The 27966-nt window shown below is 49.0% G+C and overlaps 1 protein-coding gene across 1 annotated transcript; it reads left to right on the plus strand.

The window, feature by feature from the left end:
- Window positions 1-34: 34 nt before the first annotated feature.
- Window positions 35-27957, plus strand: Sart3 (spliceosome associated factor 3, U4/U6 recycling protein). The gene is made up of 19 exons (XM_041648906.1): window positions 35-553; window positions 4046-4172; window positions 5081-5185; window positions 7225-7409; window positions 8795-8846; window positions 9749-9873; window positions 12489-12644; window positions 14896-15034; window positions 15791-15898; window positions 17359-17436; window positions 17555-17613; window positions 18364-18473; window positions 20444-20556; window positions 21293-21369; window positions 22519-22696; window positions 23315-23766; window positions 24113-24265; window positions 24714-24904; window positions 27071-27957. The coding sequence occupies exons 1-19, from the start codon at window positions 239-241 to the stop codon at window positions 27243-27245; spliced, it is 2898 nt and encodes a 965-aa protein (XP_041504840.1). The 5' UTR covers window positions 35-238; the 3' UTR covers window positions 27246-27957.
- Window positions 27958-27966: the final 9 nt, after the last annotated feature.

Genomic DNA, 27966 nt, shown 5'->3' on the forward strand with positions numbered 1-27966 from the left:
AGGTTGTAACGGAACATACGTTAAGATAATGAGCCTTTTCCCTTGACAGTAACTTCTAGAGAAATATAAAAAGATTCTCCGCGGTAGATATTTTACGGGTTTCCCGTGTCATGAGGCCCTCCGTGCCGCTTCTGGTGGGGATGAAGCGGAGTTTTGATCAGGCGGACAGCACGGACAGCCCGATGATCGCCGGGCTTCGGTGAGCGAGGGAAGACCCGAGAGTCGCGGGCTGCGCAAGATGGCGACTGCGGCCGCATCGTCTGCGTCCGAGCCGGAGGTTGAGCCCCAGGCCGGGCCTGAGGCCGAGGAAGAGGAGGAGGAGGCGAAGGCAGCCAGTGTGGAGAGGAAAGAGCTGTCCCGCGCTGTGGCCGCCGAGGCGGCCAAGACCAAGGAGCCAGGGTGGGACCTGCAGCAGGAAGGCGTGAGCGAGAGTGACGGCGATGAGGAGGACGCCATGGCTTCCTCCGCCGAGAGCTCCCCCGGGGAGGACGAGTGGGAGTACGACGAGGAGGAGGAGAAAAACCAGCTGGAGATCGAGCGGCTGGAGGAGCAGGTGGGCTGGGGTGGGCAGCGGGCTCCTCTTGGGTCCGCAGACCTGGCCCGCCCCCTGGTTCTCCGCGGCATTGAGACCTCTGAGGTCGCCAGCGCGCCGTCACCCATCGTGTCTCCTGCGTCCGCCCGGCTTTGCGTGCCCAGTGTTTTGCTTATGTCGTCCATTGAATTCTTACTCAAAAGTAGCGTTAGTCAGGTTTTCACTGCGGGAAACTGAGGCTCGGGGAAGGGGCTCTTACACAAGGTTGAAAGTGTTTCTTGTTTTAAACAGATCTCAGGATGTCTGCTTTCCTTAAAATTTCAGTTTGTGTTTGTATGCATGCACGCACAAGGTTGTCTCCTACTATGTGCGTTCCGGAGATTGAACTCTGGTCGTCAGGTTTGGCCGCAAGTGGCTTTACCTTGGCTGCCCTGGAACTGGCGTTGTAAACCAGGCTGGCTTCGAACTCACAGAGATCCGCCTGCTTTTGCCTCCCAAGTGCTGGAATTAAAGGCGTGCACCACCATGCTAGGCTGATTTTTTTTTTTTAACATCCCCTCCCCCTCTTTGCGTTAGGGTCTCTCTGAAATAGCGTTGACTGTCCTGGAACTCAAAGATCCTCTGCCTCTGTCTCCTGAGTGCTGGTGTTAAATGTGTGCGCCACCACAGTTCTGGAATCTAGGGACATGGCATATAAGCCTTATTGAGATGGCTTTAATAGCTCAGGAATGTTGCAGACATCTGTCCTGCGGTCGGTCTCGCAGTCTCTTAGGAGATGGTTGCCTTGGCACTCTACAGTTTGGGCTGTGCTGTGCCAACATACGGAGATGCTATTATTTACAGACTTTTTGGTTTGTCAGCGTGGCATCCGTCATCTGTGCAGTCTTTAGAAGGGTTTGTTTGTTTCTGGAGCCTAGTCCCCGTGCAGTAGCCCCTTCTCTCTCTCCCAGCCTGGGGCACCTTTCAGCTTCCTTTCTGTGGGTTTAACTACTTCAGAAACTTCATGTATAAAAGGCAAAGTTGATTTGTGTGAGTTACACTCTTGCTAGTCTTGTTTCTAAGGATTTGTAGATTAATCTATGCAGTCTTGGCCTGTGTATGGTTGTCACCTTTTCTTTCCCTTATATCGTTAATTTCTTTTCTTTGGCTATTTGATCTTTATACTCAACTATCTGGGCAACTGGTGTGGTTTTAAAAGGTTCTGGGTGTGTGCCCACTAGGAATCACTAGGAGCAGGCTCACAGGCTAGGCTATGTCTTCCTTCTCTTGTTTTGGTAATTAAAAATTTTAAATCATGATTCGGTGGTTATATCAGACACTTTCTACATTACTGTTTTCCCCTTTATCTGCTAAGTGGAAAATTACACTGATTAGTTTTCTGCCTCAAAACTCCCTTTCCACTTCAGATTGTGCTTGGCACAGTATGCATTGGTCCCTTCCCTTTACTGGGCAGTGCTAGGCTGGATATGGGTGTTTTGCCGTGACTTAGCCTTGTGCTGTAAGGATGGGCTAGGACGAAAGCTGCATGAGCACTCATGCTGTCTCCTGTGGGAAAAGGACAAAGGGCTGGCAGCACAGAGGTGGAGGCTGAGTGCTGGGTGTTGCCTGTGTGCAGCTAGCTATAGAAAAGCTTGCTTTCTTCCCCCCTCCGCCCCCTCTTTCCTTCCTAGATTTGTTATATATACAGGTGTATCCCTGCAGGGCAGAACAGGGCACCAGATCTCATTACAGATGGTTGTGAGCCACCATGTGGTTGTTGGGAATTGAACTCAGGACCTCTGGAAGGGCAGCCAGTGCTCTTAACCACTGAGCCATCTCTCCAGGCCCCCCACACCTTTTCTAACAAACATTTGATGGTGTGTCTCTGTCTGCCTTGCTGTGGAATGCCGCAGGTTTCAACATGCATGTCCGTGGTGGCTGATGTGTTGAACACTCTTCTTGGTTGCTGTCTGTATGTCCTGAGGAAAGTGTTTTGTCTTTGTTTTCTTTTCCTTTTTTTTTTTTTTTTTTTTTTTGGGGATAGGATATCTTATGTAGACACAGCTGACCTAGAACTCACTGTGTAGATCAGGCTGGCCTCAAACTCACAGAGACTTGCCTGCCTCTGCCTGAGTGCTGGGGTTAAAGGCGTGCACCACCACATCTGAGCAATTGTTTTCTCCTTGAAACAGTATTTCTGAAAGTAGCCATGGCTGGTCTTGAACTCAGTCTCCCCACACCTGCCCTTGCGGTGCTGGGGCTGCACTGTGCCCGACTCATAGTGCTCAGTGGCATGTCTTCCACTGAACTGACCTAACTCCAGTGGAGGCTGTTTTTCTTCCTTACATGACTTAGAACCCCAAGGAGACGGCTCCTCTGTGTGATAACCTGTGTCTCTGCTCCATTCTTTCAGGGTGGGTGTACTAAAGCTATTCTTATACGCATCCTTTGTGTAGATGTGTGAGAGTTTAAAAATATTTCCAACGTTTAGCTTGAAAAGTTTAACTTGAAAGTGTAAAAATGAGCCTTTATATACGTAGACAGAAGGCAGGCAGAGGGTCAGGACCACACCAAGTGCTGCTCATTGCCAGTCTCCGGTGGCAGCAAGGTCTGCATTCCAGGGTAGGAAGCTGGTGGCCAGGACTAACCAGAATGCACCAGCCCTTCTCAAAAACCAGTCACATGAGTCTGGAGAGAGGGCTCAATGGTGAAGAGCACTTGACAGAGGACTGGAGCTTGGTTGCCAGCACACAGGTCGGGTGGCTCACAATCACCTGTAACTTCAGCAGGAGGTGGCCTCTGCTGTCATTTACTCCCATGTATACATAATTAAAGAAAATATTAAAAATGAAAAACAACCAAAAAACTATGAACATGGTGGTGTCAGTTAAGAATCAGCACAGGCTGGAACAGTGGTGGCACACCTTTAATCCCAACCCTTGGGAGGCAGAGGCAGGTGGATGGATCTCTTTGAGTTCGAGGCCAGCCTGATCTATAGAGTGAGTTCCAGGACAGGCTCCAAAGCTACACAAAGAAACCCTGTCTTGAAAAACAGAAAACAAAAGAGACTGAGCCCAGGTGCTAGTGACTGGTCTGTTGTACTCACTGTCTTGTTTAGGAGTTGATTTGTAGGCGTGGAATGTGTGCCAGAGTTGGTAGCTACAGTCATATTTATTATGGCTCCTTGCTGTCCTTACTTGTTCAGTAAAATGAAAGAATTCATATGATAGGCATACGTGCCATTTAGAATTCCCATGTACTGTACGGCTGGAGACTAGCAGTGCCCCCACTTTATAGATGGAGAGCTGAGGCAGAGGAGACACTGGCAGCTTCCTAAGGATGGTGCTCTGTCTCATTAGAGAGGGCCCACGGGGAGGAGCGTCCTGTTAGGATGGGAATACTTCTCACCTGTCTTCTGCATGATGGGGCAGGTCCTGCTTTGTTTACTTGGTGGCCTCCCAGGTAAATACCAGTTGTTTGGGGCAGATGGTGTTTTCTTTTACTGGAAGTGACAAATGCTGACTTTCCTCTTAGCTGTCTATCAACGGCTATGACTACAACTGCCACGTGGAGCTAATCAGGCTGCTGCGGCTGGAAGGGGAGCTCAACAAAGTAAGGATGGCCCGCCAGAAGATGAGTGAGCTCTTCCCCTTGACTGAAGGTAATGGTGCCGGGAGGTGCTGTTGAACATTTCCTTTAGTGTAATTTAGCTTTACTGCGGTCTTGTTCCCATTCCACAGGTGTGTACTTAGCCTATGCTCATAGTGCCATGGAATTGTAAATTAAAATAAACATTTATTTAAATCTCTTTAAAATATCTTTATGTATATGGACACTTTTGCCTACATGTTTGTATGTGTGCACCTGGTACACACAGGCTAGAACAAGGTGCCAGATCCCCTAGAACTGGAGTCATAGACAGTTAGTTGTAAGCCACTGTGTGGGTGCTGGGAATCCAACCTGGATCCTGTGAAAGAGCATCCAGTGCTCTTAACTGCTGAGCCACCTCTCTAACCTCTAAACTTAAATGGTTTAAATGCAAATGTTTCATTTGGGTACAGCAAATGTATGTTTTGTTTGCTTCCACACATTTGCTTCTGAGAGACATACTTGCACTGAGCAACTTTGTGGCTGGGTCTTTGTTCTCATTTGCAACTGACCTTTCAACTCAGAAACCCTGGCCTCGGGTGAGTGTCTGTCCCGTCTGCCTTTCCCAAAGTACAGCTCAGAGGAAGAGACCGCCCTGCACATTTTTAGTGAGGCTTCTCACAAGCAGACAGTGGAGACTCAGTTTCGCACAGTCAGCTGAGGGTAGCAGTAGTTCTTGCCTCCTGGGGACAGGTGTGTCACGTGCCAGCTGGCTCTGAGTCATTAGATACCTGCTGTCACTCTTAGTGTCTTACAAGATTGACAAACAGATTGGGTGGGGATGTGGGCGAGTGCTCTTCAAAGGAGGGAGTGGCTGACGTGTGACACCTTCCTCAGTGCCCTGCTTGGGCTTTGAGAACTGAGTCTCTGTGGACCTGGGAGCAGGTGCAGGTGTGTGCTGAGGTGTGCTGTCATCTCTAGAACTCTGGTTGGAGTGGCTGCATGATGAGATCAGCATGGCCATGGACGGCCTGGACCGCGAGCATGTGTACGAGCTCTTCGAGAGAGCTGTGAAGGACTACATCTGTGAGTACTGGGCGTGGGCTGTGCCAGATCCTTGCTGCCTTGTGCTGCATTGTCAACTGTTACCAGGGAGTTCGGTTTTGGTTTCTTTGTGCTATCTTAGTGCTCAATAGAGATTTTTGGGCTTAAGGCAAAATTGGAGAAATATTTATAGGAAGAGAGTAGATGCCTCACTTGGCATCTGTCTGGCCAGGACGACTTACACAAGATTTCTAGGCTCTTAGAGTTTAGCTTGTATCTCTTGATTGAAATAGACTCTAACTCTGTAGCCCAGGCTAGCTTTCAGTTTGTGACCCTTCTGCTTCCACCTCCTGGTGCTGGGACTAAGGCTTGAATGTCTGTCCCTCTGTGTCCTTTTTGTTGTTATTGCTTTGAGGCAGGGACTCATCACATAGCTCAGCCTGGCTCTGCTTCAGCTTCCTGACATGGTGTACAGGTACATGTCACCACATCCTTGTCATCATGAGTCCCAAGCCAGCCTGGGTTACACAGCGAGTTCAAGGGTAGCTTAGGTTATAGAGTGAGACCTCCCCCCATCTCAAAGACTAAAAAAGATTCTGAAGTACTTGGCTTTGCACAGACTTTTTTCCCAGTTTTAGACAATGTGTTTGAGAAGAGCATTTAAACACTTTAAGCTGAATGGGGCTGTTTTCCTGTAGTCCCAGTACTCAGGAGGTGGGAGCAGGTGGATCAAGGGTAGCCTAGGGTACGTAGTGAGATGGAGACTCTCCTAGGACACAAGAACTGTTGTCTCAGAAAACAAACAAACAAAAAAACCCCATGAGATCAGTTCTTGGGTGCTAGCCTCATGATGACAGAAAAAGAATGGTTCTGCTAAAAGAGGCTGTGTAGCACAAATACTAAAACCCAGAGACAGAAATTGGGGTTCAACCTAAAAACCAGAAAAGCACAACAGCCACTAGAGAAGTCTTACCTCTACCAAGACTGGGCGACCATAAATAGCAGACAGAACCTCTCCTCCCATTTTATATTCCCTAGGACTGGAATTAAAGGTGTGGGCCACCTGGATTTGTTTCTGCTTTGATCTTGTGTCACACAGGGTGACCTTGAACTCACAGAGATCCGTCCTACTGTTCCAAATCCTGTAAAAGGTGTGTGCTGGTGCTACTGCTGCCTCACATCTAGTGACTCTAGCTTTACCTCTGGTCTTCAGGCAAGGGTTAGTTATCAAAATACAAATAACAGACCACTACAAGGCTGTCGCCATGTGCTCTCATACGTGTGGTCCTCCCACCTCTGCCTCTCCTGTCCTGGGGTTACGGGTGTCATCACTACAGCCATCAAGGTAAGCTCATTGATTGTCACAGATATACTACTCTATGGGGAGAGGTTGATATTAGAGACTCCACATGTGTGAGGGAGGGAGTCTCATAGGTGCAGGACAGGTAAGGCAGTAGGGGAAGACATGCATCAAGAACTCAAATCAAAGCTGGGTGGTGGTGGTGCACGCCTTTAATCTCTGCACTTGGGAGGAAGGCAGAGGCAGGCAGATCCCTGTGAGTTCGAGGTCAGCAACGCCTACAAGAGCTAGTTTCAGGACAGCCAGGGCTGTTACTCAGAGTGGACTTCCAATGACAGGGTCAGTGCTTTTGGTTTTGTTCTTTCCCTTTGGCCTGAAGACTATCAAGACTAGGGTCATCAAGTAAAACTCTAGGATCTGAAATTTTTGGACAAGTGACTCAGATTTATAACTACAGTCATTTAAGTATGTTAGTGGGTTTCTTCCTTCACACCCCTCCCCCATCAGTCTTTTGCTGGGATCAAACCCATGGCCTTGCATGACTCCACACTCTACCTGTTCTGATTTAACTTAGTTACATATTGTCCCTGTGTGCTGTCTGTGTAGTCAGATCTCTGTACTGTGCTTAGTGGGGGGTTCAGCCTTGTGGGAAACTGGGGCAGTTGTTGGCAATGGTCTCTTTGCACAAATGAGCACCTTTTGGTGGGTGTGTGTTTTGTTAGCCTTGGGTGACGCTGGGGCATGTTATGAGCTGAACTTATAGATTGCTTCTCCTTTTTAGGTCCAAACATTTGGCTAGAATATGGCCAGTACTCGGTTGGTGGCATTGGTCAGAAAGGTGGCCTCGAGAAGGTTCGCTCTGTGTTTGAAAGAGCCCTTTCGTCTGTTGGCTTACACATGACAAAAGGCCTGGCCATCTGGGAGGCTTACCGAGAGTTTGAAAGTGCCATTATGGAAGCTGCTCGGGTGAGTGCCAGGTCTCTGACCCAAACTTGCAGGAAGTATTATTTTGAAACAAACATCCAAGAGTTGAACAGTTAACCCATCCACCTTTGCCAGTCTGTTAAGGAATGGACTGTAACAAACAAAGTCAGCAGTCTTTGCAGAGCGAGTGATTTCCTTGACTTGGGTGTAGTTGACTTCCTTTCCTGATAGGTTAAAATAAGATTGCTTTAGTTATATGGCTGTAGGTGAGCGTACAAGATCAGTCGTGTGTGCATATTTTTGTGCATGCATATTGTGTGCGTGTATCTTTGTATCGTGTTTGGTGTGACCAAGGGGAGGTTTCAGACAGATGGACAGACAGCTGTCCTCTCTGTGAGACCCTCTGTGGTAACGATTGGAGCCTGCTCGGTCACCACAGGCCATGCATTTCTGATCTGGAAATCAGGAATCCAGAGTGCCTCACCTTCAAACTTTTTGAGCACTGACTGACACCAATGGGGAATTTAGCTTGTGAACTCATGTGACAATGTGTCACAGCTCAAGCATTGTACAAAGTGACTTTCAGGTTGGTGTACATGGCATGAGTATGCTTAGACTGGGCTCCTGCATGCCCAGGCTGGGCACCACATCTTGTTGATGCCTGTTCTAAAGTCTGGGGAAAGTATGATGGGTGAAGCATTCCTGGGTGAGTGGAGTCGCCTCGGTGACTTCTAGTCACTCCCTGTTCTCAGTTTGCAGAGGGCCAGTGACAGTGAGAGTGCAGAGTGAAGCCAGAGCCTGTGCTCTGCAGTGTCTGTTCCCTCTGCACGGAGGCCCAGGCTGGCTCCCAACACCTGCTGCCTCACCCTCACCCTGCCTGACTTTCCAAACACTCTGCATTTTGCCTCTGTTGTGACTTTACCACACTGTGCTTCCCCGGAGTCACTGAGCCTGCCCCCTGCCGCATACTACCTTCCAGATCCTTTCCCAACCTTCCGTCTTGGCTTCAGCAGGTCCCCACCGCTGATGTGCTTTGCTGTGTGATACTTAGACTCTGCACCTTGTAGTCATTTGGATTTCTTTCTTTTTGCGTTTTTATTGTGTGCATGTATGGTATATGTGGGGGTCAGAGGACAACTTGGGAGTTGGTTTTCTTCTACCTTATCAACCTAGGGATTGAACTTAGGTTGTCAGGCTTGCTGGCAAGCACCCTTCACCTGCTGAGCCATCTCACTGACCCCAACAATATGATGATACCTCCTGTATAAGACATCATAGACTCTACTTTTTTTTTTTTTTTTTTTTTGTTTCAAATGTCTTTCTGAAATAGAAGGAACCAACTCCTGTCCTTTACCACCAATTTGCTTCTTTAGCCCATAGCTGCCTTCCTTTCCCCTTCTGACTGGGAACAAACCTTTGATTCACAGCTGGAGAAAGTCCACAGCCTCTTCCGGCGACAGCTGGCGATCCCACTGTATGGTAAGAGAAGCAGACTTGTCAGTAACCCGCGCTCTGTGCTCTGCTAGTGCCATTGCCCATGTCCTTCCCCAGTGTCCTGCAGGGCAGACGTTCTTCTGACTGGAAAAGTCTGTAAGGCATTGTTAGAGCTAAGACTTACGAGAGGCAGAGGCAGGGGAGAGACACTGTTTCCTGGAGCTCAGCAGCCACATCGCCCTTTCTCCCTACTTTTAAGACATGTTGGAAAAGGGGGACACGAACACAGCCCTTTTTTGGTCACTGTTGGCCAAGAATCCCACAGCTGATCTGTCTCTGCATGTCAGGGGCTTTGTGTCACCTCCTCAGTGATTTGGTTGAGGAGTTGATTATAGGCGTTCATGTCTCAATTTCTGGAGTTTGCTTAAGTCTCCCGGGGGTGAGCTCATTTTGGCAAGGCTTCAGCAGGGGGTTTGGGCAGTGCCAGGAGGCTTTTCCTGTGTATGTGGGTTGGCATTGCCTTGTCTGTTGGCAGACCTTGCTCAGAATCTTGGGGCAACTGCTTGAGCCCCTTGATCTCCTCTTCGTTCCTGGCTCTTTGGGCTGCAGTTCTCAGCCAGGCTGCTCTGCTGTTAGAGTCCTTCACCTGCACTGAGGATTACAGTGGGACACACCATGGATGTGGGTGGGATTGCAGGAGCTGCTGTGCAGCACATGACCAGTGTGTGATCATGGTCTTGTGGACCGAGGAGCTGGTAGGGTTCCCTGGCCTGTTGTTTTGACATGTCCTGAGGCCAAGTGTGGGCTCACAGAACTGGGAATCAGAGCAGAGAGATGGATGTGGGATGGGTGGGTGGGATTGGAGTCTTCTGGCTTTTTTTTTTTTTTTTTTTTATGTTGGTAAAACTCAGTGGCATAACACATGGGCTGAATCCATCTTTCCATAGAAATGGAGGCCACCTTTGCAGAGTATGAAGAGTGGTCGGAAGACCCCATACCAGAACCTGTACTTCAGAGCTATCAGAAGGCACTCGAGCAGCTGGAAAAATACAAGCCCTATGAGGAAGCGCTGGTGAGTGCTCTGCTCCTCAGGGAGCCTTTCCGCAAGCCTGCCCCTTATCCATAGTGCCCGTTAACAGTCTCTTTAGTTTGTCTTACTGTGCATATGTAGAGCGGATAAATGTCCTAACAAAGTGAACGTCCATGTACCCACCACCCAGGTTAAGAACTAGAGCATTGCAGTGCCCTAGGAGTCTCCCATGTGCCCTTCTCCGATTGCCTCTTCCTCTCTCTCCCTTGAGGTAATCACTTTGATGACTTTTTTGATAATAATTCTTCCTCCCCTTCTGATAGCTGTTCTCCTGTGAATGTACCCATAATATATCTCTTGATCCTGCTTGTTGGACATGGTGTGATGATTAGGCTGTATTTCCTTCCCTAGTGTGTTTATGGGTTTGGCTTATGTTGTAAATGGGTTGTATGTGTGTCTGTACACACAGAGGAGTTTTTTTTTTAGCATATGTCAGAGGAGGGAACTCACTGACCACAGTGCTTTGCTACAGATATCCCCAGGTGCCTGCACCTGTGCCAGCAGTGACAGGGCCCTCAGCTGCACCAGTTGATTTTGGCATTGCTGAGTTTCGCTTGTTCCACAAGTTAGGACTGGAGTTTTGAGTTTCCCTTGATTGCTAATGGCAGCGTGTTTGCTCATGATTATTGGCCATGGAGTTCATTTTGTGAAGGTTTCAGCGTTAGAAGTTGCAAAGTTTTTGTTTTTTCCTAGTGCTTCTTGGGAGGCCTGACTTGATCCTTCCTCATGGCATCCTTTTGCTTTTGAGCTACTGTCTTTATTGGCACTGATTTCATCTTGAAGCTTTAATCTGAACTTCCTGTTTGGGTTTTCATCCAGTGGTAGCAGGTAGTAATGATCAGAGTTTGTGGAGAGCTATTTGTGGCCCTGATTATGACAAATGTGTCCCTTGCCACAGTACAGGGCCACGACGTGACTAGGAGTTTGCTGCGGCTCTGCCCGCTGCCTGCTTGTGCTGTCACAGCACTGACAGTGGGACTCCTCACTGAGCCCGTTACCCAAGGGGTCTTGGCTTCCTTCAGCTTTTGGCATGTCGGTCAGACCTACACTCAGCTTGTCAGTTCTGTTAAGTGTTTGATTGCTCTTGCATAGATGTGTCAGATGTGAACCCTGCAGATCTCCGAGGTTGTGATAGCCATGGGAGAGCACCCACTGGCTTAAAGACTGGTTTTCTAGTTGTATTTCCTGATGTATAAGAGTGCAATTGGTATTTCACATTGCCGATTTTCTTTTTCATCTCCTACATTTGCTCACATGGGAGTGTTGGTCTTTGTCTACTTTATGTTAACAGTGTTACTTGTAGGCGACATTTACCACACACGTCACTGTTCTCTCATTTTCTTGAATTATCTTGCTTTTTGGTTTGACCCTTCAGACATCATGTTTACACTGTCTCAGTCGCTGTCCACCAGCACTGGGGGCAGTGTCTCAGACGTCTGTGCATGCTGTTTTCTTTGCTCTGTGTTTCTTTTATCTTAGCTCTGTATCTGGAATCTTGCAGCTTGAAGTTGAGTGTGTGCTGTCTCTGCACCCAGGATTCACTGGCAGCAAATTTTCTCCATTTTGTATCCAACAGACTCTGTCTTTGTTTTCCCTTTTGACAGCTGTTTTTCTCGGGCTATAGCATTGCACTGATGTGATGTTCTTGGCAACAGAACACATCTCTGTCTCTTGTTTTCTGTTGTCACAGACAGCTCAGCTGTCTGTCACAGACTTGCTCTTGGAAGGTAATCATACTGTCAGATTTTAATCTCTCATTGGTTTGATTTGATGTCCTGTGATCTCATTACCTTAGGTGGGGCCGGCTGCCCTGTCTCTTTTTTGAGCTTCCTTAGGCATCTTGATTCTGTTTTCAACATCTTTCTGAGTACAGTGAGGAAGAGGCCAAACCGTGAGAGTTAGGCTGTGTCAGTTCTGAACTGAGCTCTGCTACTTACTAGCTCTGATTCTTGATAAGTGCTGAGTTTCCCTGGTATAAGATGGGGACAGTACTGAGACCTGCCTCTTACAAATGTTTTAGAGATCAGATTGCTACAGCCAGCAGAGGCTTGACCCGGAGTAGGCGTTCTGCCTTCACTGGAGTCTGTCCTCTGTGCCCATTTCTTCCATGCCAACATCTGTAGTGGTGTGTGTGCGCTTGAGTTGACAAAGCTGTCTGTCCACTGTGGCCATCAGCAGAGGGTGGCCAAAGAGAAGACGGGCTGAAAGAGGGTTAAGAGGGTTCTGTCGTGTGTTGTGTTGGTGACACTTGGCCTGACCCCCTCTGTCTTTGGCCTGCACCTTGTTCTTCTGGCCATGTTTCGAGTGTGAGCCCTTGACTACACCACTTTAGGACAGTCATTACCAGCTGTGCTGTTCTGTGTCTGTGGTCATGAGTGCTTGTGAAAGGGGGTTTGATCCTGGTGGCAGGAGCCTGGTCTACAGAGGCTCCCCGTGCTCTCAGGACACAGATCTGTCCTTTTGTGGGCAGTTGTGAGCAAGAAGATGTGACTGTCATCCTGGGTTAGCTGCTCTTGCCAACGTTGAATTATTTGAAGATGCTTTCTGAGAAGTGTCAAGCATTCAGATTTAACAAGTGTGACTTTCCTGTGCCACAGTTGCAAGCAGAGGCCCCCAGGCTGGCGGAATACCAAGCATACATCGATTTTGAGATGAAAATTGGGGATCCTGCTCGTATTCAGTTGATCTTTGAGCGTGCCCTGGTGGAGAACTGCCTGGTCCCAGACTTATGGATCCGCTACAGTCGGTACCTAGTAAGATACGTGCTCCAGTTCTGTGTCTGTCAAGGTAGAGCCTTCCTAAGGAGGTGGCCAGGAGCGGCATGCTGTCCCTCTCTGCATCGTCTCCTTCTGTCTCCCCCTTCCTTGCTTTTGATGCTATTTTAAACTTTTTGCCAGCTCTAGAATTTGTGATCTTCTAACTGAAGACTATAACAGGCTCGCATTTCATGTTATTTCATTATGGAAAAATTTTAGATGTTAAAGAGATGGTTAAAGTGAAGCCTCCCTTACACACCACACTGCTGGCCTTTGGGGGCAGTCATAACCTGTGTGGTTGGCTTTCTGGCTGACTTCATTGTATCTTTCCCTGCTGTCCCCGTCTGTATTGTTCTCCATTGCTACCTCAGCATGTACATGAAACGTCCTTCTGTGTGAACGACCCCGGTGAAGTTGACACGTCAGGGTTGTGTCTGTGGGCCGTTTGGGGCTACTGGCTCCCCTGCCCTGCCCATCTTGCACTCCCCTGGTGATTTCTTCCTTGAAGAAGCCAGACCACAGCATTCTTTTATGTTTTTGTCTTCATTTCTTTTGAGACAGGTCAATATGTAGCTCAAGCTGGCTTTAAATGTGTGACTCTCCTGCCTCAGCCTTATAGTTGTTGTGTGTGTGTGTGTGCTTCAAATGTGTGACTCTCCTGCCTCAGCCTTATAGTTGTTGTGTGTGTGTGTGTGCTTCAAATGTGTGACTCTCCTGCCTCAGCCTTATAGTTGTTGTGTGTGTGTGTGCTTCAAATGTGTGACTCTCCTGCCTCAGCCTTATAGTTGTGTGTGTGTGTGAGTGCTTCAAATGTGTGACTCTCCTGCCTCAGCCTTATAGTTGTTGTGTGTGTGTGCTTCAAATGTGTGACTCTCCTGCCTCATGCCTCAGCCTTATAGTTGTTGTGTGTGTGTGTGTTGTTTTCCTCTTGGGCCTGCTACCCAGTACCCAAATAAATACACAGAGACTTATTGTTATTTATGAATGCACAGCCTTAGCTTGGCTTGTTTCTAGCCAGCTTTTCTAACTTGAATTATCCTGTTTCTCTTTATGTTTTGCCTCTGAGAGTTTTACTTTTTCTTATTCTATATATCTTTCTTTCCTTCTTACTCTGTGGCTGGCCGTGTGGCTGGATGCTGACCCCTGGCGTCCTCCACGCCTCCTTTTCTCGATTCTCCCTCTTCTCTTGAGCCTAGATTTCTCTTCTTATTTACTCTCCCTGCATGCCAGCCCTGCCTATTTCTCTCCCCTCTGCCTTGCTGTTCATATTCAGCTCTGATCAGTCAGGTGTTTTAGGCAGGCAAACTAACACAGTTATACAGAGTTAAACATAATGCAACATAAAGGAACGCAACACATCTTTGCATCATTAAACTAACAACGCAGCTCCTGAGTGCTGAGATGACAAGCACACCTTGTACATTCCTAGCTTCACAAAAGACATTTCAAAGAAATCTCTTCCATCAGTTGGCTGTGCTGGAAGTGTCTCCCTGATGGTCACCCATGACCAACCAGCTATCTGACAGAAGCAGCTTAAGGGAAGAGGTTGATGGGATGCTGTCCTTAATGACGTGGGGCTGTGGTGGTGATGATGGCGTGGGGCTGCAGTGATGATGGCGTCGGTCTGCCGTGGTGATGGCGTGGGGCTGCCGTGGTGGATGGCGTGGGGCTGTGGTGATGATTGATGGCGTGGGGCTGTGGTGGTGATGGCGTGGGGCTGCGGTGGTGGATGGCGTGGGGCTGCGATGATGATGGCGTGGGGCTGCGGTGGTGATGGCGTGGGGCTGCGGTGGTGATGATGTTGGGCTGTGGTGATGATGGCGTGAGGCTGTGGTGATGATGGCGTGGGGCTGCAGTGATGATGATGTTGGCTGTGGTGATGATGGCGTGGGGCTGCGGTGGTGATGGCGTGGGGCTGTGGTGATGATGTTGGGCTGTGGTGGTGATGGCGTGGGGCGGTGGTGATGATGCTCTGGCAGTGACATCTGGTTGCAGGTTTCAGTTAGGGATTCAAGAGTGGGGTACAGGATGGGTGCTGGGTTAAGATATAACACTCAAGGCTCTCACCTCTCTCACTGATCCTAGCTCAGCTAGGGCCTGCCTCCCCCAAGTTTCACAGCCTCCCAAAATAGTGCGAGCACCTGGTACTGAGTTTTGGGTCATTAGCCTGTGGGGGAGTTTCCATGAGTCGCTATTACTGAGGAAGTCTTACAGTTCTGTCCTCTCACTCTGGGATTCTTTGTCACAGGATCGGCAGCTGAAAGTAAAGGATTTGGTCTTATCTGTACATAGCCGTGCTGTGAGGAACTGCCCGTGGACAGTTGCCCTGTGGAGTCGGTACCTCTTGGCCATGGAGAGACATGGAGTGGACCATCAAATTATTTCTGGTATGAACATTTATGCAGGAGAATTTCTAAGTTATCTTTTTGGAAGATTCTCTGCAGCTCGCTGTGGAGCCTAAGCTTGCTGGGATGACAGGCATGAACCACCGTGCCTGGGAGCTCTAGTCTTTTGTCCCAAATGAGGAACAGAGCTGTGGCAGTCTTGAGCCAGCGCCCCAGGGCCTGTCTTGTAGTGGCAGATGCTGTGTGGCTTCTTGGCGCTTTGGCCTCTAATACTCAGTGAATTTCTTAGAAGTCATGGTCTGTCTTGTCCGACCTGGACTCTCACTGTGGTGGAGACCCTTCTAGAGCATGGTGCTGGAGGGGACCCCTCAGACACTGCGTCTATACCTTTCTAGAGAACGGTGCTGGAGGGACCCCGCAGACACTGCGTCTATACCTTCCTAGAGCCTGGTGCTGGAGGGGACCTCGCAGACACTGCGTCTATACCTTCCTAGAGAATGGTGCTGGAGGGGAGCCCCCCACAAACGCTGCATCTGTACTTTTCCTTCTTTGATGTGTGGTGCTGGAGGGGCCCCCCCTCCGCAAACACTGTGTCTATACCTTCCTAGAGAACGGTGCTGGAGGGGAGCCCCCCTCCCCCAAACGCTGCGTGTGTACTTTTTCTTCCTTGTATGTGGTGCTGGGATAGACATCCACAGCTTATGCATTTATACGTTCATGAGTCACACATTTGTGAGTTTTGATGGCTTTATTTCTTTTTGAACTGTCTAGTGAATGTTGTGGATTTCTTCATTGCAGCAACCTTTGAGAATGCTCTGAGTGCTGGTTTTATCCAGGCCACTGACTATGTGGAGATTTGGCAAGTGTACCTAGACTACCTGAGGAGAAGGGTTGACTTCAGACAAGGTAGAGTGTGAACCTTCTCAGAACTGAACTTGGTCGTCATGTCCCCCCACCTCCCTACCATGTGTGTATGTGTGTGTGTGGTGGGGGCACAGATGAGCTTTGGGTTCTGTTTTTTAGGAGCCATCCACTGATTCTAGGATCTCATGGTTGACCCTGAGCTTAAGTTTTGCTGGTGTGACCGCGATCACAAGAGACCTACTTGTCCTGCCTCCCCAGCAGTGGCATGTGTCACCTCAGTGGCTTTTATAACTCTTTGTTTGTTAGTTTGTTTTTGAAGCAGGGTTTTTCTGTGTAGCCCTGGCTGTCCTGGAACTCACTCTGTAGGCTGGCCTCGACCTCACAGAGATCTGCCTGCCTCTGCCTCCTGAGTGCTGGGATTAAAAGCATGTACAACCTACCATTGTTGGCTTCACTGGCCTTTAACTTGGGTGCTGGGGATCAGGTCCTCATGCTGGCATGGCAAGCACATTATAATTGTGCCGTATCCATCCACCACACTCCTCCCCCTCCCCCCCAGCAGCTGCTGTACTTTTTGTTTTGTTTTGTTTTTCTATAAATTTGAAGCCTGTTCCAGGAACTAGCTCTTGTAGACCAGTCTGGCTTCAAACTTACAGAGATCTACCTGCCTTTGCCTTCTGAGTGCTGGGATTAAAGGTTTGTGTCACCACCACCTGGCTCTGTACTTTTTCTTAACACATCTTTGGAGTTACATCCCTGTTCTTCAAGCACATTGAGACTGGGAAAGGGTTGGTGAGTGACCTACCATTAGTAACATTTTTTTCTGAAGACTTTAGCAATTTCCAACTTAAGTCAGGTGTGGAGTGAGAAGGTGACAGTCCTTGTGTTTGCTTTGGTTACTGGTGGCTGTGGCAGCCTCTCATTTTTACTGGTTACTGGCCTTCGTGAGCCCTGCTGCATTTCTTTCTGTTGCTGTAGTGAATACTCTGACAAGTGCCCAGGGGAGAAGGCACAGGCCAGCACAAGGGACTCAGGGCGTTCACAGTGAGAAGAGGGGAGAGCACATAGCCCAGGACCCCAGTAGGGACGGTGCCACCCACCTTGGACAGGCCTTCCCACCTCAACAGATGTCACTGAGCTCATCCATCACAGGCATGCCCAGGGATCCATCTCCCTGCTGATTGTAGGCTCTGTGGAGTTGAAACTGACTACCACAACCCCAAATCATTTTTCCAATAAGACTACCATGTTCTTCTAGATCTGTTCACTGGATCCCTGCTCCAAACCAGAGGTCAGCTAGGAAAAACCTACACTTTGCCAGACTGTTTCACACAGCCCCTGTGCTACCTGCCTGTCCCTCTTGGGCATGCCTGTGTTTCTCTCTGCCACCATACCTTTGGTCGTTTATCACTGTGAGAGGAAATGTGACTGAGGTTCCTATGTCCATAATGGGTCTTGGTGGTTGTGGTGGCTTCATGGAGTTCCTCTACCTTCTCCAACAGACTCTAGCAAGGAGCTGGAAGAGCTGCGGGCCATGTTCACGCGTGCTCTGGAGTACCTGCAACAGGAGGTTGAGGAGCGTAAGTTGCCAGCCTGCTGTCTCTCCAGTTACCTTGGTTGTTCTTGCTTGCCAAACCTCTTCCAGCCAGGAGCGCTTGCTTTACGTCCTCCCTAATTGTTCCCATTTCATTCTGGAAGGTTTCAACGAGAGCGGAGATCCAAGTTGCATGATCATGCAGAGCTGGGCTCGAGTTGAGGTGAGCATCTTCACAGACCTGCCATGCCCTTCTTTGAAGGCTTTGGTTAGGTGCTTCGTTTGGCATTCATGGAAATGGGGGTGTGGTCTAGGTGGTGAAGGTTTTGTGTTTACCTGGCATGCTGGCCTTGATTTGTTTTCCCGTGGCTGTGTAGCAACAGTGCCTGGACACTGGCTCTAGGTCCTTCTCTAACTGCTACTTGAGGGTGTACTGAGTGCCTGCTGTTGGCCAGCACTCTGCGGGTGCAGTGAATGAGCTGGTCTCTGCGTTCTTAAGGCTTTCACTGTGTCCATCTGGACTGTTTGGGCAATAGAGGGCACAGCTGGGTATCCTGAGCTGGAAACACTGAGCTGAGTGAGGAACCCCCTCTTCACCAGCTGATAGAATTGTAAAATTCCAATCTTGTTCTGTGACGGGAGTTGGGTGAATGAAACCAACCTGTTGGGTAATTCTGTACATTTGCAAGAGCTGTCAGCAGAACTTTTGTCTTTACTTGGGGTACACAGGGCCTTTCTGTGCCGCAGGTTCTATCCGAGCCTCGGCTTTGTGCAGACCTGTGAGGCTCACTACTGCAGAGCTGGGAGGGAGCCAGGCTTCAGACCTGTTACTGCTGGAGGGAGGCCTGGGGCCTTCAGGGATCTGCGGGACACAGTCATGGGCCAGGAAGGAGTGTTTTAGGCATACCTGTGTGGATATTGCTGTGAAGAGGGTTCTGGGCTCGTCCCAGGTGATTTTGTTAATGTATTTTAGGCTCGCCTGTGCAATAACATGCAGAAAGCTCGAGAACTCTGGGACAGCATTATGACCAGAGGAAATGCCAAGTATGCCAACATGTGGCTGGAGTATTACAACCTGGAAAGGTGAGTGACCCAGGGTAGCCAACATCTGTACCCATTCTTGGCTGAGCTGACTTGTGGCTGCTCCTTGGGGTGGGTGCCCTCCTGCCTCTTCCTTTAGCAGGGCCTGTGCCTGGCAAGCCTTGAGAACCAGTGTTTAGTGTGTGAGTTGGCGGGGCTGGGAGCGGGGGCTCCTTAGCCATTAAGTCCTTCTGAGCTGTTTGTATTTTTGTTTTGAATTTTGAATGTGCCTAATTGGACTCTTGGGGGAGGTGTTTTTTTATTATTATATTTTGTATAGGAAAGCTCAAAGCACTAAAAGAGAAAAGAAACCATCAGATTAGCTAGCAGCCGCTGTCTAGACTTAGTGTCGTTCATGGTTTGGGGTGGGCTCCTTCATGATGTGTTTGTAGTGTGTCTGCACTCTGACCATTCTAGGTTATTGAATTCAGTAAACAGCCATCCACCCTGAGCTGTCAGGCTGAGCTACACTGCAGCTGTGGGATTCAGTGTGTATTGGAAATCCCCAATATTTCTTCTTTCTTTCTTCTTTTTTTTGGGGGGGGGGAGGGCGGTGGTGTTGAGATAGGGTTTCTCTGTGTAGCTTTGGAGCCTGTCCTGGAACTTGCTCTGTTAGACCAGACTGGCTTCGAACTCATTGAGATCCACCTGCCTCTGCCTCCCAAGTGCTGGGATCTCTGTGAGTTCGAGGCCAGCCTGGTCTACAGCGTTCTAGGACAACCAGAGCTACTTAGAGAAACCCTTTCTCAAATAAACAAAATAAACAATGGGTGGGCATTTGCCTGAATGTTCATCCGTGCATTACAGTTGTGCTTGGGGCCCTCAGGCCTGAGAGGGCGGCAGATCCTCGGGAGCTGGAGTTAAGTCATTGTGAGTTGGGACTCTAACCTGGGTCCTCTGATAGAGCAGCCGGCGGTACTCCTAACCATTGAGCTGTCTCTCTGAATCTGAGCCTGACATTTTGACAAATGTATTTATTATAGTTACCCTTCTGCTGTGCTGTAGTTTTTATTGCAGGGTAAAAAGAAACTGGCCTTGCAGAGATGGGTGGAAAGGGAGAGCCTCTGCTTTTCAGATGAGGTTGCTGTTCTTTCATGACAGTAAATCTCAACAGGGCCAGATGGCATGTGGTGTCTGGAACCATGCCAGCGAGCTCTCTGGTTTACAGTATCTGTCTTTCTGCCCCTTGGCTTGATAGACCTTAGGCCTGATGCTGTAATTTTGTGATGTCAATATTTTCCAGTAAGTATCATCCTTCGGTGTGCACAGGAGCTCCTGTGCATTTGCTGTGTTGTCACACAGCACTAGAGAGGCATGTGTTTGCTTTGTCCTGAATCTCCATTGCTTTTCTATCATCCATGCAGTCACCAGCGCTGTACACAGTGTTCTCACTCTGCAGACCTCCTGAGGCCTTGGGTGTGTGGATCACAGCCAAAGAGCCACTGCTCTTAAGGTTTTGAGTATGCTGATCCATCCATCCATTTATTTATTTATTCATACGTACGTACGTACATGTAACCAGAGAGGGGAATTCCTCATCACATACATACATACATACATACATACATGCCAGTGTGGTTAGCATATTTTAACATGTTAGGATAAAACCTGACTCAGAGCATGGAGTTAAACCATCTGGGTTTCGGGTGTACAGAGCCCTCTGGTGGACTGCAGAGACTTCTTGAGGAACTAGGTCAAGGTACATTCAGTTGATGCATGGTTCCCTCCCATGTGCACAGAAGGTCTGCTTAGAGGCTCTTGTGCATTTCCTGGTGCACCTTCCTGGCCAAGGGAAAGGGTGTATAGAAAAAGGTCTCTCCTTGCAGCTGCAGAAGCTTGTGGCAGGAGAGAAAGGCCCCGGTGCTCCCGAAAGCCGCTGTCTCCTCTGTAGTCAGACCTCTTCTGCCCCAGCAGCAACCTATTCACGGTCTTTACCGTGGGCCTTCATGACATCTGTCTGTTTTCTGCTCTAGGGCACATGGTGACACGCAGCACTGTCGGAAGGCTCTGCACCGAGCTGTTCAGTGCACGAGTGACTACCCTGAGCATGTCTGTGAAGTGTTGCTCACCATGGAGAGGACAGAAGGTGGGACCCTGCCTCTGCTTCTGGCTTGGAGTGTGGTCCTTTGGCCAGTAGACTTCAGTGAAATATGTGGCCTGTAAGGGCAGATTGGCCGCTTGTGTGGGAGTGGGCCTCAGTGTGCAGTCACAGTGGGCTTTGGCACACTTCTGGCTGGCCTCATTGGTTAGGACCAGTCTCAGTCCTCACCACAACCAAATGGGACAGCTGCTCCGTGGCCACGAGGATCGCGCATGAGAACTGATGCTCTACTTGAGGAGGCGGGGCTCAGCATGCTCTTTAGTCCTTTGTGGAATTTTAGATCCTTGGTGTTCGTCTTAAATCATAGTAGTAGAACTTGGGGAGACAGTGTGGATTTCTCCATGGGCATCTATCTGAATTGGGATGTGAGCCTGAAGCCCGCAGATGAGATTCAACAGAGCTGCTGGCATGGGGGAGTAGCTCCCTCGGCTCTTGAGTTCCATGTGCCCTCTGTTTTGGAATGTTTTATAATCTTTACCCTCGAGAGCCTGTAAAAGTTGGCTTTTTGTTTTTAAGTCTCTTTGGAAGGAGGAGGGATCCATAGCAACCCAGAGGATTATTGGAATTACAGAGTGGCAGCCTGGTGACGTACATTGCCGTAAAGCAAGAGCGACTGCAGTTCTGGTGACAGGAGCTCTCTGCTCTGGAGCAGTGGCATCAGGGAACACTGGCATGGCTCAGAATTGAGGGGTCAAAAAGCTCTATTCTTCTTTCTGTCCAGGAACCTTAGAAGATTGGGATGTGGCCATTCAGAAAACAGAAACTCGCTTGGCTCGCGTGAATGAGCAGAGGATGAAGGTGACAGTGATGCTTCTGAGGCTGCACCACTCCACCCCGTTTGTTTGCATGCATGTCTGTGCGCCGATTGTGGGCAGTCCCCAAAGTGGCCAGAAGAGGGTGTCAGATCCCCTGGTTCTGGACTGTCTGTTGTTAGCGCCTTAGGGTACTGGGAATTGAACCTGGGCCCTCTGGAAGAGCAGCTGCTGCTCTTAACCATAGAACCGTCATCTCTTCTGGCCCTTCCTAAGATACTGACTAAACAGCATCTGGGTCAGTATTTACACTTACCCCTTGCCATCTGTAGACTCACTTAAAACCTCCAGCTTAACAGGGTTGACTGTACTAGATCAGATAGAGGAGCCTCGGGCATGTAGGGCCTTGTGGAGCCTCGTGCTTGGGAGCTGTTGGCACTTGATGGCTACTGGAGGAGGAGCTTCAGTTTTCTTCTAGGGTACAGCCTGGGATAGATTGCCACACTCCCTCCACAGGTTAGACTCAATGGTTTAACAGAAAGAAAGAGCAAATGAAGTGGAGGGAGATTTAGTGGCCAGCATCTGAGAAGAATCAGAGGGGGACGGGGGTGTGTGAGAATTTGATCAAAAATGCATTGTATATATGGATGAAATTCTTGAAGAATAATTTTTTCTTAAGGAGCCACGATAGGCCTATGAGTGGAACATGAGCATCTCTAGCTTTATTATGACCTGTGAGGGATTTTCTAGGTTGGAGGTGGAAGACCCACCTTGAGTGTGGGTGGCATCATTTCATGGCCTGGGCTCTGAAATGAAAGGAAGGAAGCAAGCTGAGCATGGCACGCGGGCATTCCTTCTCTTGTCTGTGGATGGCACTAGCTGCTTGATGTTCCTGCCCCAACCTCTATACCACAGTAGACCTGTGAACAGCCTGCAGCTGTGAACCCAGATAAACCCATTCTCCCCTCTGTGGCTTTTGTTAGGCCACTCTGCCCCAGCAACAGGAATTGTTTTTTTGCTATGTTATGATTGAAGCTATTGAAAGTATATGAGTTATGAGTCTCCTCTTCACCATGTTCATATGATCTATGTTGTATGAAGAGGTCGGTCCCCCCCCCTCCACCCCCTTTAAGGTCCTGTCTCTGCACAAGCCAGCCTAACAAGGCATCCAGGAATGTCCTGCCCTTTTTTCTAGGCTGCAGAGAAGGAAGCAGCTCTTGTGCAGCAGGAAGAAGAAAGGGCTGAACAGCGGAAGAAGGTGCGGGCTGAGAAGAAAGCTCTGAAAAAGAAGAAAAAGACTCACGGTGCAGGCAAACGCAAGGCGGATGAGGAGGATGAGAGAGAGTGGGGCGAGGAGGAGGAGGAGGAGGAAGGTAACGCTAACCTAGCCACATGTCTTCTTAGCTGTTCAGGAATGGTCTTGATTTCCTCAGGACGCGCACACACTGATGTCCCAACTGTGCTGCCCCGGCACAGTCAGGATTCATGCTATTGAATCACCTGGTCACTGTCTACATTTCTCTCAGTGGTGGCTCTGTGGTAAAGTCCCAGTTGAAAATCAGTGTTCTGTGTTGCTTCTTAAGGAAATGGTAGAGGTTGTTCAGGCCCAGCCCATGTCTTCTGGGGGAATGCAGAAGGCACTGGCCAGTTGAAAGAGTTAGAAACATCCTTTGTACCAGTATTCAGAGTGCATTGTGGGGTGTTCGGTCACCTGTAGGCTTCTATCTTGCCTTCAGGTTCTGTTCTCCCTGGGTCACGTGGGAATTGTAAGAGAGGGACTCTGGGACTCCTGACTTTCTGTGCAGTTATGACTGGACGGTGGAGATTTATGTTCTTGCTTCCACTTGTGCCTTTGCTGGAGTGTAAATTGGGCCTGCACATTGTGGGGCCTGGTGGCCATCTCTTTTGTACCCAGTGCAGTTTGTTTGTGTTGGGACGTGCTTGATGCAGAATGAGTTAGCTGCCTCTGCTTCTCTCTTGAATGCCTGCAGAGCAGCCTTCCAAACGCAGAAGGGTGGAGAATAGCCTGGCCTCTGGAGTGGCTTCAGCCATGGGGGAAGAAGCAGACTCTTCTGGGAAATGTGTAACGATAGACGTGGCTCCTCCATCCAAGCAGAAGGAGAAGGCAGCCTCCCTCAAGCTCGACATGCCCAAGGTGGCTCATGACAGCAGTAAGGACAGTGTCACCGTCTTTGTCAGCAACCTGCCCTACAGCATGGATGAGCCAGAGGTGAAGCTCAGGCCACTCTTTGAGGTCTGCGGGGAGGTGGTCCAGATCAGGCCGGTCTTTAGCAACCGTGGGGACTTCCGGGGCTATTGCTATGTGGAGTTTAAAGAAGAGAAGTCAGCCCAGCAGGCTCTGGAGCTGGACAGGAAGACTGTGGAAGGAAGGCCAATGTTTGTCTCCCCTTGTGTGGATAAGAGCAAAAACCCTGATTTTAAGGTACGTTTTGGGGAAAAGGTGCCTTTAAGGGGGGCTGCCAGAGGGACGGTGCTCAGTGCCAGGACCGTGTGCAAGGCTTTTGGGCTCAGCTGCTCGGAGCCTCCTCTTGGTTTGGTGGTGGATGTACTTAGTATATGGAAAGATGACTGCTTTCCCTCGCTGCTCAAGAGCACGGCAAGAGCAGCTCCACCTGTGCTGTTTTTCTGGTCATTTTACAGAGATGGTGTGTCTGGTGGTTTTGTTATTTAAGTCTCTGAGACCAGATTTGGCTCAGGGCCATCTGACAGTAATGGACGCATATGCTGGGGTGTGCCTTCCTGAACCAGGAGCTTTGCCTCTCCTGCAGGTGTTCAGATACAGCACCACCCTGGAGAAACACAAGCTTTTTATCTCGGGCCTGCCCTTCTCCTGCACCAAAGAGGAACTCGAGGACATTTGTAAGGCTCATGGCACTGTGAAGGACATCAGGCTGGTCACCAACAGGGCTGGGAAGCCAAAGGTCAGTGGGGTACAGGCAGACTTTGAGTTTCTTGCTGAGGAGTGATCAGCGTGGGCTTCCCTGTCCTCTTCTCCCCTCTGCCCTGCTAGACCTTTTTGTGACACATTTGGGTTCATCTTTCAAGCCCTGACTCCACCCACGTTGGAGACTTAGTATGGTGGGAAGAAGAGGCCAAAGGATAGTGACTGTGTCGGATCTTGTTTGTGTCTAGCTCATCTCTTGCTGGGCTTACATGATTTCTTTCTTTGGGGTAAGCACAGAGAGGCTTTTCAAGCTTCCTTCCAGTCAGTGATGGCCACAGGGCAAATGGTTAGACTGGGGGCAAATCTGTAGCGTGGATGGTGGCATTAGGGAGGTCACTGCTAATGGGTGCCTGCTTACCACAGCCGCTCTCCTGAAGGAAGCCAAGTCCTTGACATCTGATCCAGCTGTGGATTTTACCTTTCAGGGCCTGGCCTATGTGGAATATGAAAACGAGTCACAGGCATCACAGGCGGTGATGAAGATGGATGGCATGACCATCAAAGAGAATGTCATTAAGGTCGCAATCAGCAATCCCCCTCAGCGGAAAGTTCCAGAGAAGCCAGAAGTGAGGACAGCACCGGGGGCCCCCATGGTACCCCGACAGATGTATGGAGCGTAAGTGTCTGCTTCTGTTGTGTGCAGATCTGTCCTGGCCAGTGCTGAAGGGGGTCGGAGTGTCATATCTGGAGGTCATGGAGTTGGGTCAGAAAAGCTAGGACCTGCTGCTCTGAGTGGTCTCTGGTGTCACCTGCCTAGCAAGTGTCACTGTCTACAAGTCTGTAAAGGAAAGCAGCCCTGGTCACACCTTTTCTTGGTGGCAGTGGGGATGGAATCCAGGGCCTTCTGACTGTTAGGCAAGTATTAGGTTCCTAGTGCTGTGATAAAGGCCATGGGAAGAAAGGGTTTATTTGCCTCCCCACCTGCAGTCAGTCTATTGTCAAGAACCCAAGACAGAGCCCTGGAGGCAGAAGCTGTGGAAGAGTACAGAAAGTTACTGCTTCCTCTCCGTACCCTGCTCAGCCTGCTTTCTTTTCTTTCCCTTTCTTTCTTTCTTTCTTCCTTCCTTCCTTTCTTTCTTTCTTTTCCTTTCTCCTGTTATAAAGTGATTTTATTAAATTGATTTTTTTTAAAAAATATTTATTTATTATGTATACAATAGTCTGTCTGCATGTATGCCTGAAGGCCAGAAGAGGGCGCCAGACCTCTTTACAGATGGTTGTGAGCCACCATGTGGTTGCTGGGAATTGAACTCAGGACCTTTGGAAGAGCAGGCAATGCTCTTAACCTCTGAGCCATCTCTCCAGCTCCTATTAAATTGATTTAAACATACTGTAGGTCAAATAATATTTTATGAAGATAACAATTATGGACTTTAAAGTTTGACATAAAAGTAGTAGCTTCAAAAGTGTTAGTTGTATTCCCCCAGCAACAGCATCTTTCAGCTGTGTAGAAAGATAGAACTCTAGGACTGGCTGGAAATGATTTAGTCCGGTGTCCTCATTCTGTGAGGAAACTAGACCTGAAGATTAAGTGATTTGCCCAAGCTTACGTACCTAATAGTAATAAAGCTAGAAATCAAACCAGTTTTTCCTAAAACTAAAAGTCTATCAGCCTGCTTTTTTGAAATTTTGTTTTGTTATTTACATTTATTTTATGTGTTATGAGTATCTTACCTGGTTGTATGTCTATGCACCACATATGTGCAATGCCCACAGAGGCCAGAAGGGGGCACCAGACCCCCAGGAACTGGAGTTACAAATGGTGATTAGCTTCCTTATGGGTGCTGGGAATTGAACTTGGGTCATCTGTTAGACATGCTCTTAACCCATGAGCTATCTCTCCAGCCCCTCACCCTGCTTGCCTGCCTGCTTTCTTTCATTTTTAATATTGATGTATTTCTTTATGTGTATGGGTGTTTTACCTGCATGAATGTCTGTCTTCTGTGTGTGTAGTACCTGTAGAGACCAGATGAGGGCCTTAGAACTGGAATTGCACAAACCCCAGTCCTGGAAGAACAGCTAGTGCTTTTACCTACTGAGTCATCTCTCTAGTCCTAGCCTGCTTTCTTCATACCCAGGACTAATGGCTGCCCGGGGATGGCACCACCCCCAGTGGAATCAAAAAAAAATGCTCCGCTGACTTGCACACAGGCCAGTCTGATGGAGGCATTCTTTCAATCAGTGTTTCCCCTTCCCGATGACTCTAGCTTGTGTGAAGTTAACAAAAATCTAGTCTGCTACATTCTTAGCTTTTGACAAAATTTTGAGACAGGGCCTTAGCCTTCTGCAGAGCTGGGGTCACAGGCACCCAGCTGAGGTGAGCTCTGAGGCATTGCATAAGCATGTTGCCTTTGTCACTGATCCATGCTCACGGCAGACTGGAGCCACATGCATAGCAGGCTGCAGTGGCAGCTGTCATCCCATAGAGACTGTGCTGTTGTCCTAGATAGGAGCTGACAATGTCAGGCTCTTCATGGTCTGAGAGATGGCATCCACTTTGTCACCTGTGACTTAGCAGAGGGTACTTCATGTCAGTGCCCTAAAGGAGGCGGCTTATTCAAGTGTTCCTGGCTTCTGGCTAGAATCAAGGTGAAGGGTGTCTCGTGGTTCCCGTGCTTTCTCTTCCTGGTGTGAGGTTAGAGGTCAGCCTCCTGCATTCCTGGTCAGTCATAGTTCCTACCGTTTCCCATCTTCTGACTTGGTCCAATAATCCCAGCTGTCTCACAGTCCAGGTGGGGCTATGAATCTGCTTCCAAAGGGTCATTGTGTTTGCTCTTTCTAGGCGCGGAAAGGGAAGGACCCAGCTTTCTCTTCTTCCTCGGGCTCTGCAGCGCCACAGTGCTGCTCCTCAGGCTGAGAATGGCCCTGTGGTGGGGCCAACAGTCGCCTCCTCCGTGGCCACTGAAGCTCCTAAGATGTCTAATGCTGACTTTGCGAAGTTGCTTCTGAGAAAGTGAAGAGGACTTTGATATATGGGAAATGCCTTACTCCTTCATGCTGGCCAGGAGGCCACCATGGGCCCTGGAGACAGAAGGGCTGGGCACGCCTGTCTCTGACGGATTCTCCTCTCATGTAGATGGAAGGAAAAGCCTACATTGAGCATGGTGGCGAGGAGTGTTCCCTCATATTGAGGGCGGAAGCCAACTGCTTTATAGGCTGTTCCCAAGGTACTTCAGTGTCCTAACAAGGTGGGGGGCTCGGCTTTTGACGCCCACTTGTCCTGATACTTCACCACCTCTGGCCCATTTTCTACGAATTCCCTTTTGCCCCCCAGCCCTGCAGAGCACGAGTACCCATCGCTCTTTAAGCCTAAAAGATAAAATGAAAGATGCTTGTCACTCATCAGATGACCTCTTTAGTAAAGTGCGGGTGGGACATTGCAGACAATACATCTGATGGGCTTTTGTCCAAAGAGGCTGTGTTGTGTTTTGTTTTTTATAATGTATCTGTAATTGACACCTCAACTGTTTAATGTTCCCTGAAGCGGGATGTCTGTGACATTTGTTCATAGAGGAGCGTGTGTTCCACCTGCTGTGGGCCATTTTCTTTGCCTGGTGACTGGGGGACCTGTGTCCTCTGTCCAGACACTTGTGTCTAAATGCTATGTCGAGCGCATAGTTGACTTCCCCCACTTAGCTTTGTTTATTAAAGTGAAGTTCTCTTATCGAAGCCGTGCAC

This window comes from Microtus oregoni, unplaced genomic scaffold (assembly GCF_018167655.1).
Source record: "Microtus oregoni isolate MIOR12 unplaced genomic scaffold, Mior012 000003F_ref0000135, whole genome shotgun sequence".
NCBI lineage: Eukaryota > Metazoa > Chordata > Mammalia > Rodentia > Cricetidae > Microtus > Microtus oregoni.

Coding starts and splice junctions, on each gene's coding strand:
- Sart3 (XM_041648906.1), top strand. CDS start 239: ATGGCGACTGCGGCCGCATCGTCTGCGTCCGAGCCGGAGGTTGAGCCC. Junction 12,645..14,895: donor TCCGCTACAGTCGGTACCTA/GTAAGATACGTG, acceptor TCTTTGTCACAG/GATCGGCAGCTGAAAGTAAA. Junction 24,266..24,713: donor ACAGGGCTGGGAAGCCAAAG/GTCAGTGGGGTA, acceptor TTTACCTTTCAG/GGCCTGGCCTATGTGGAATA.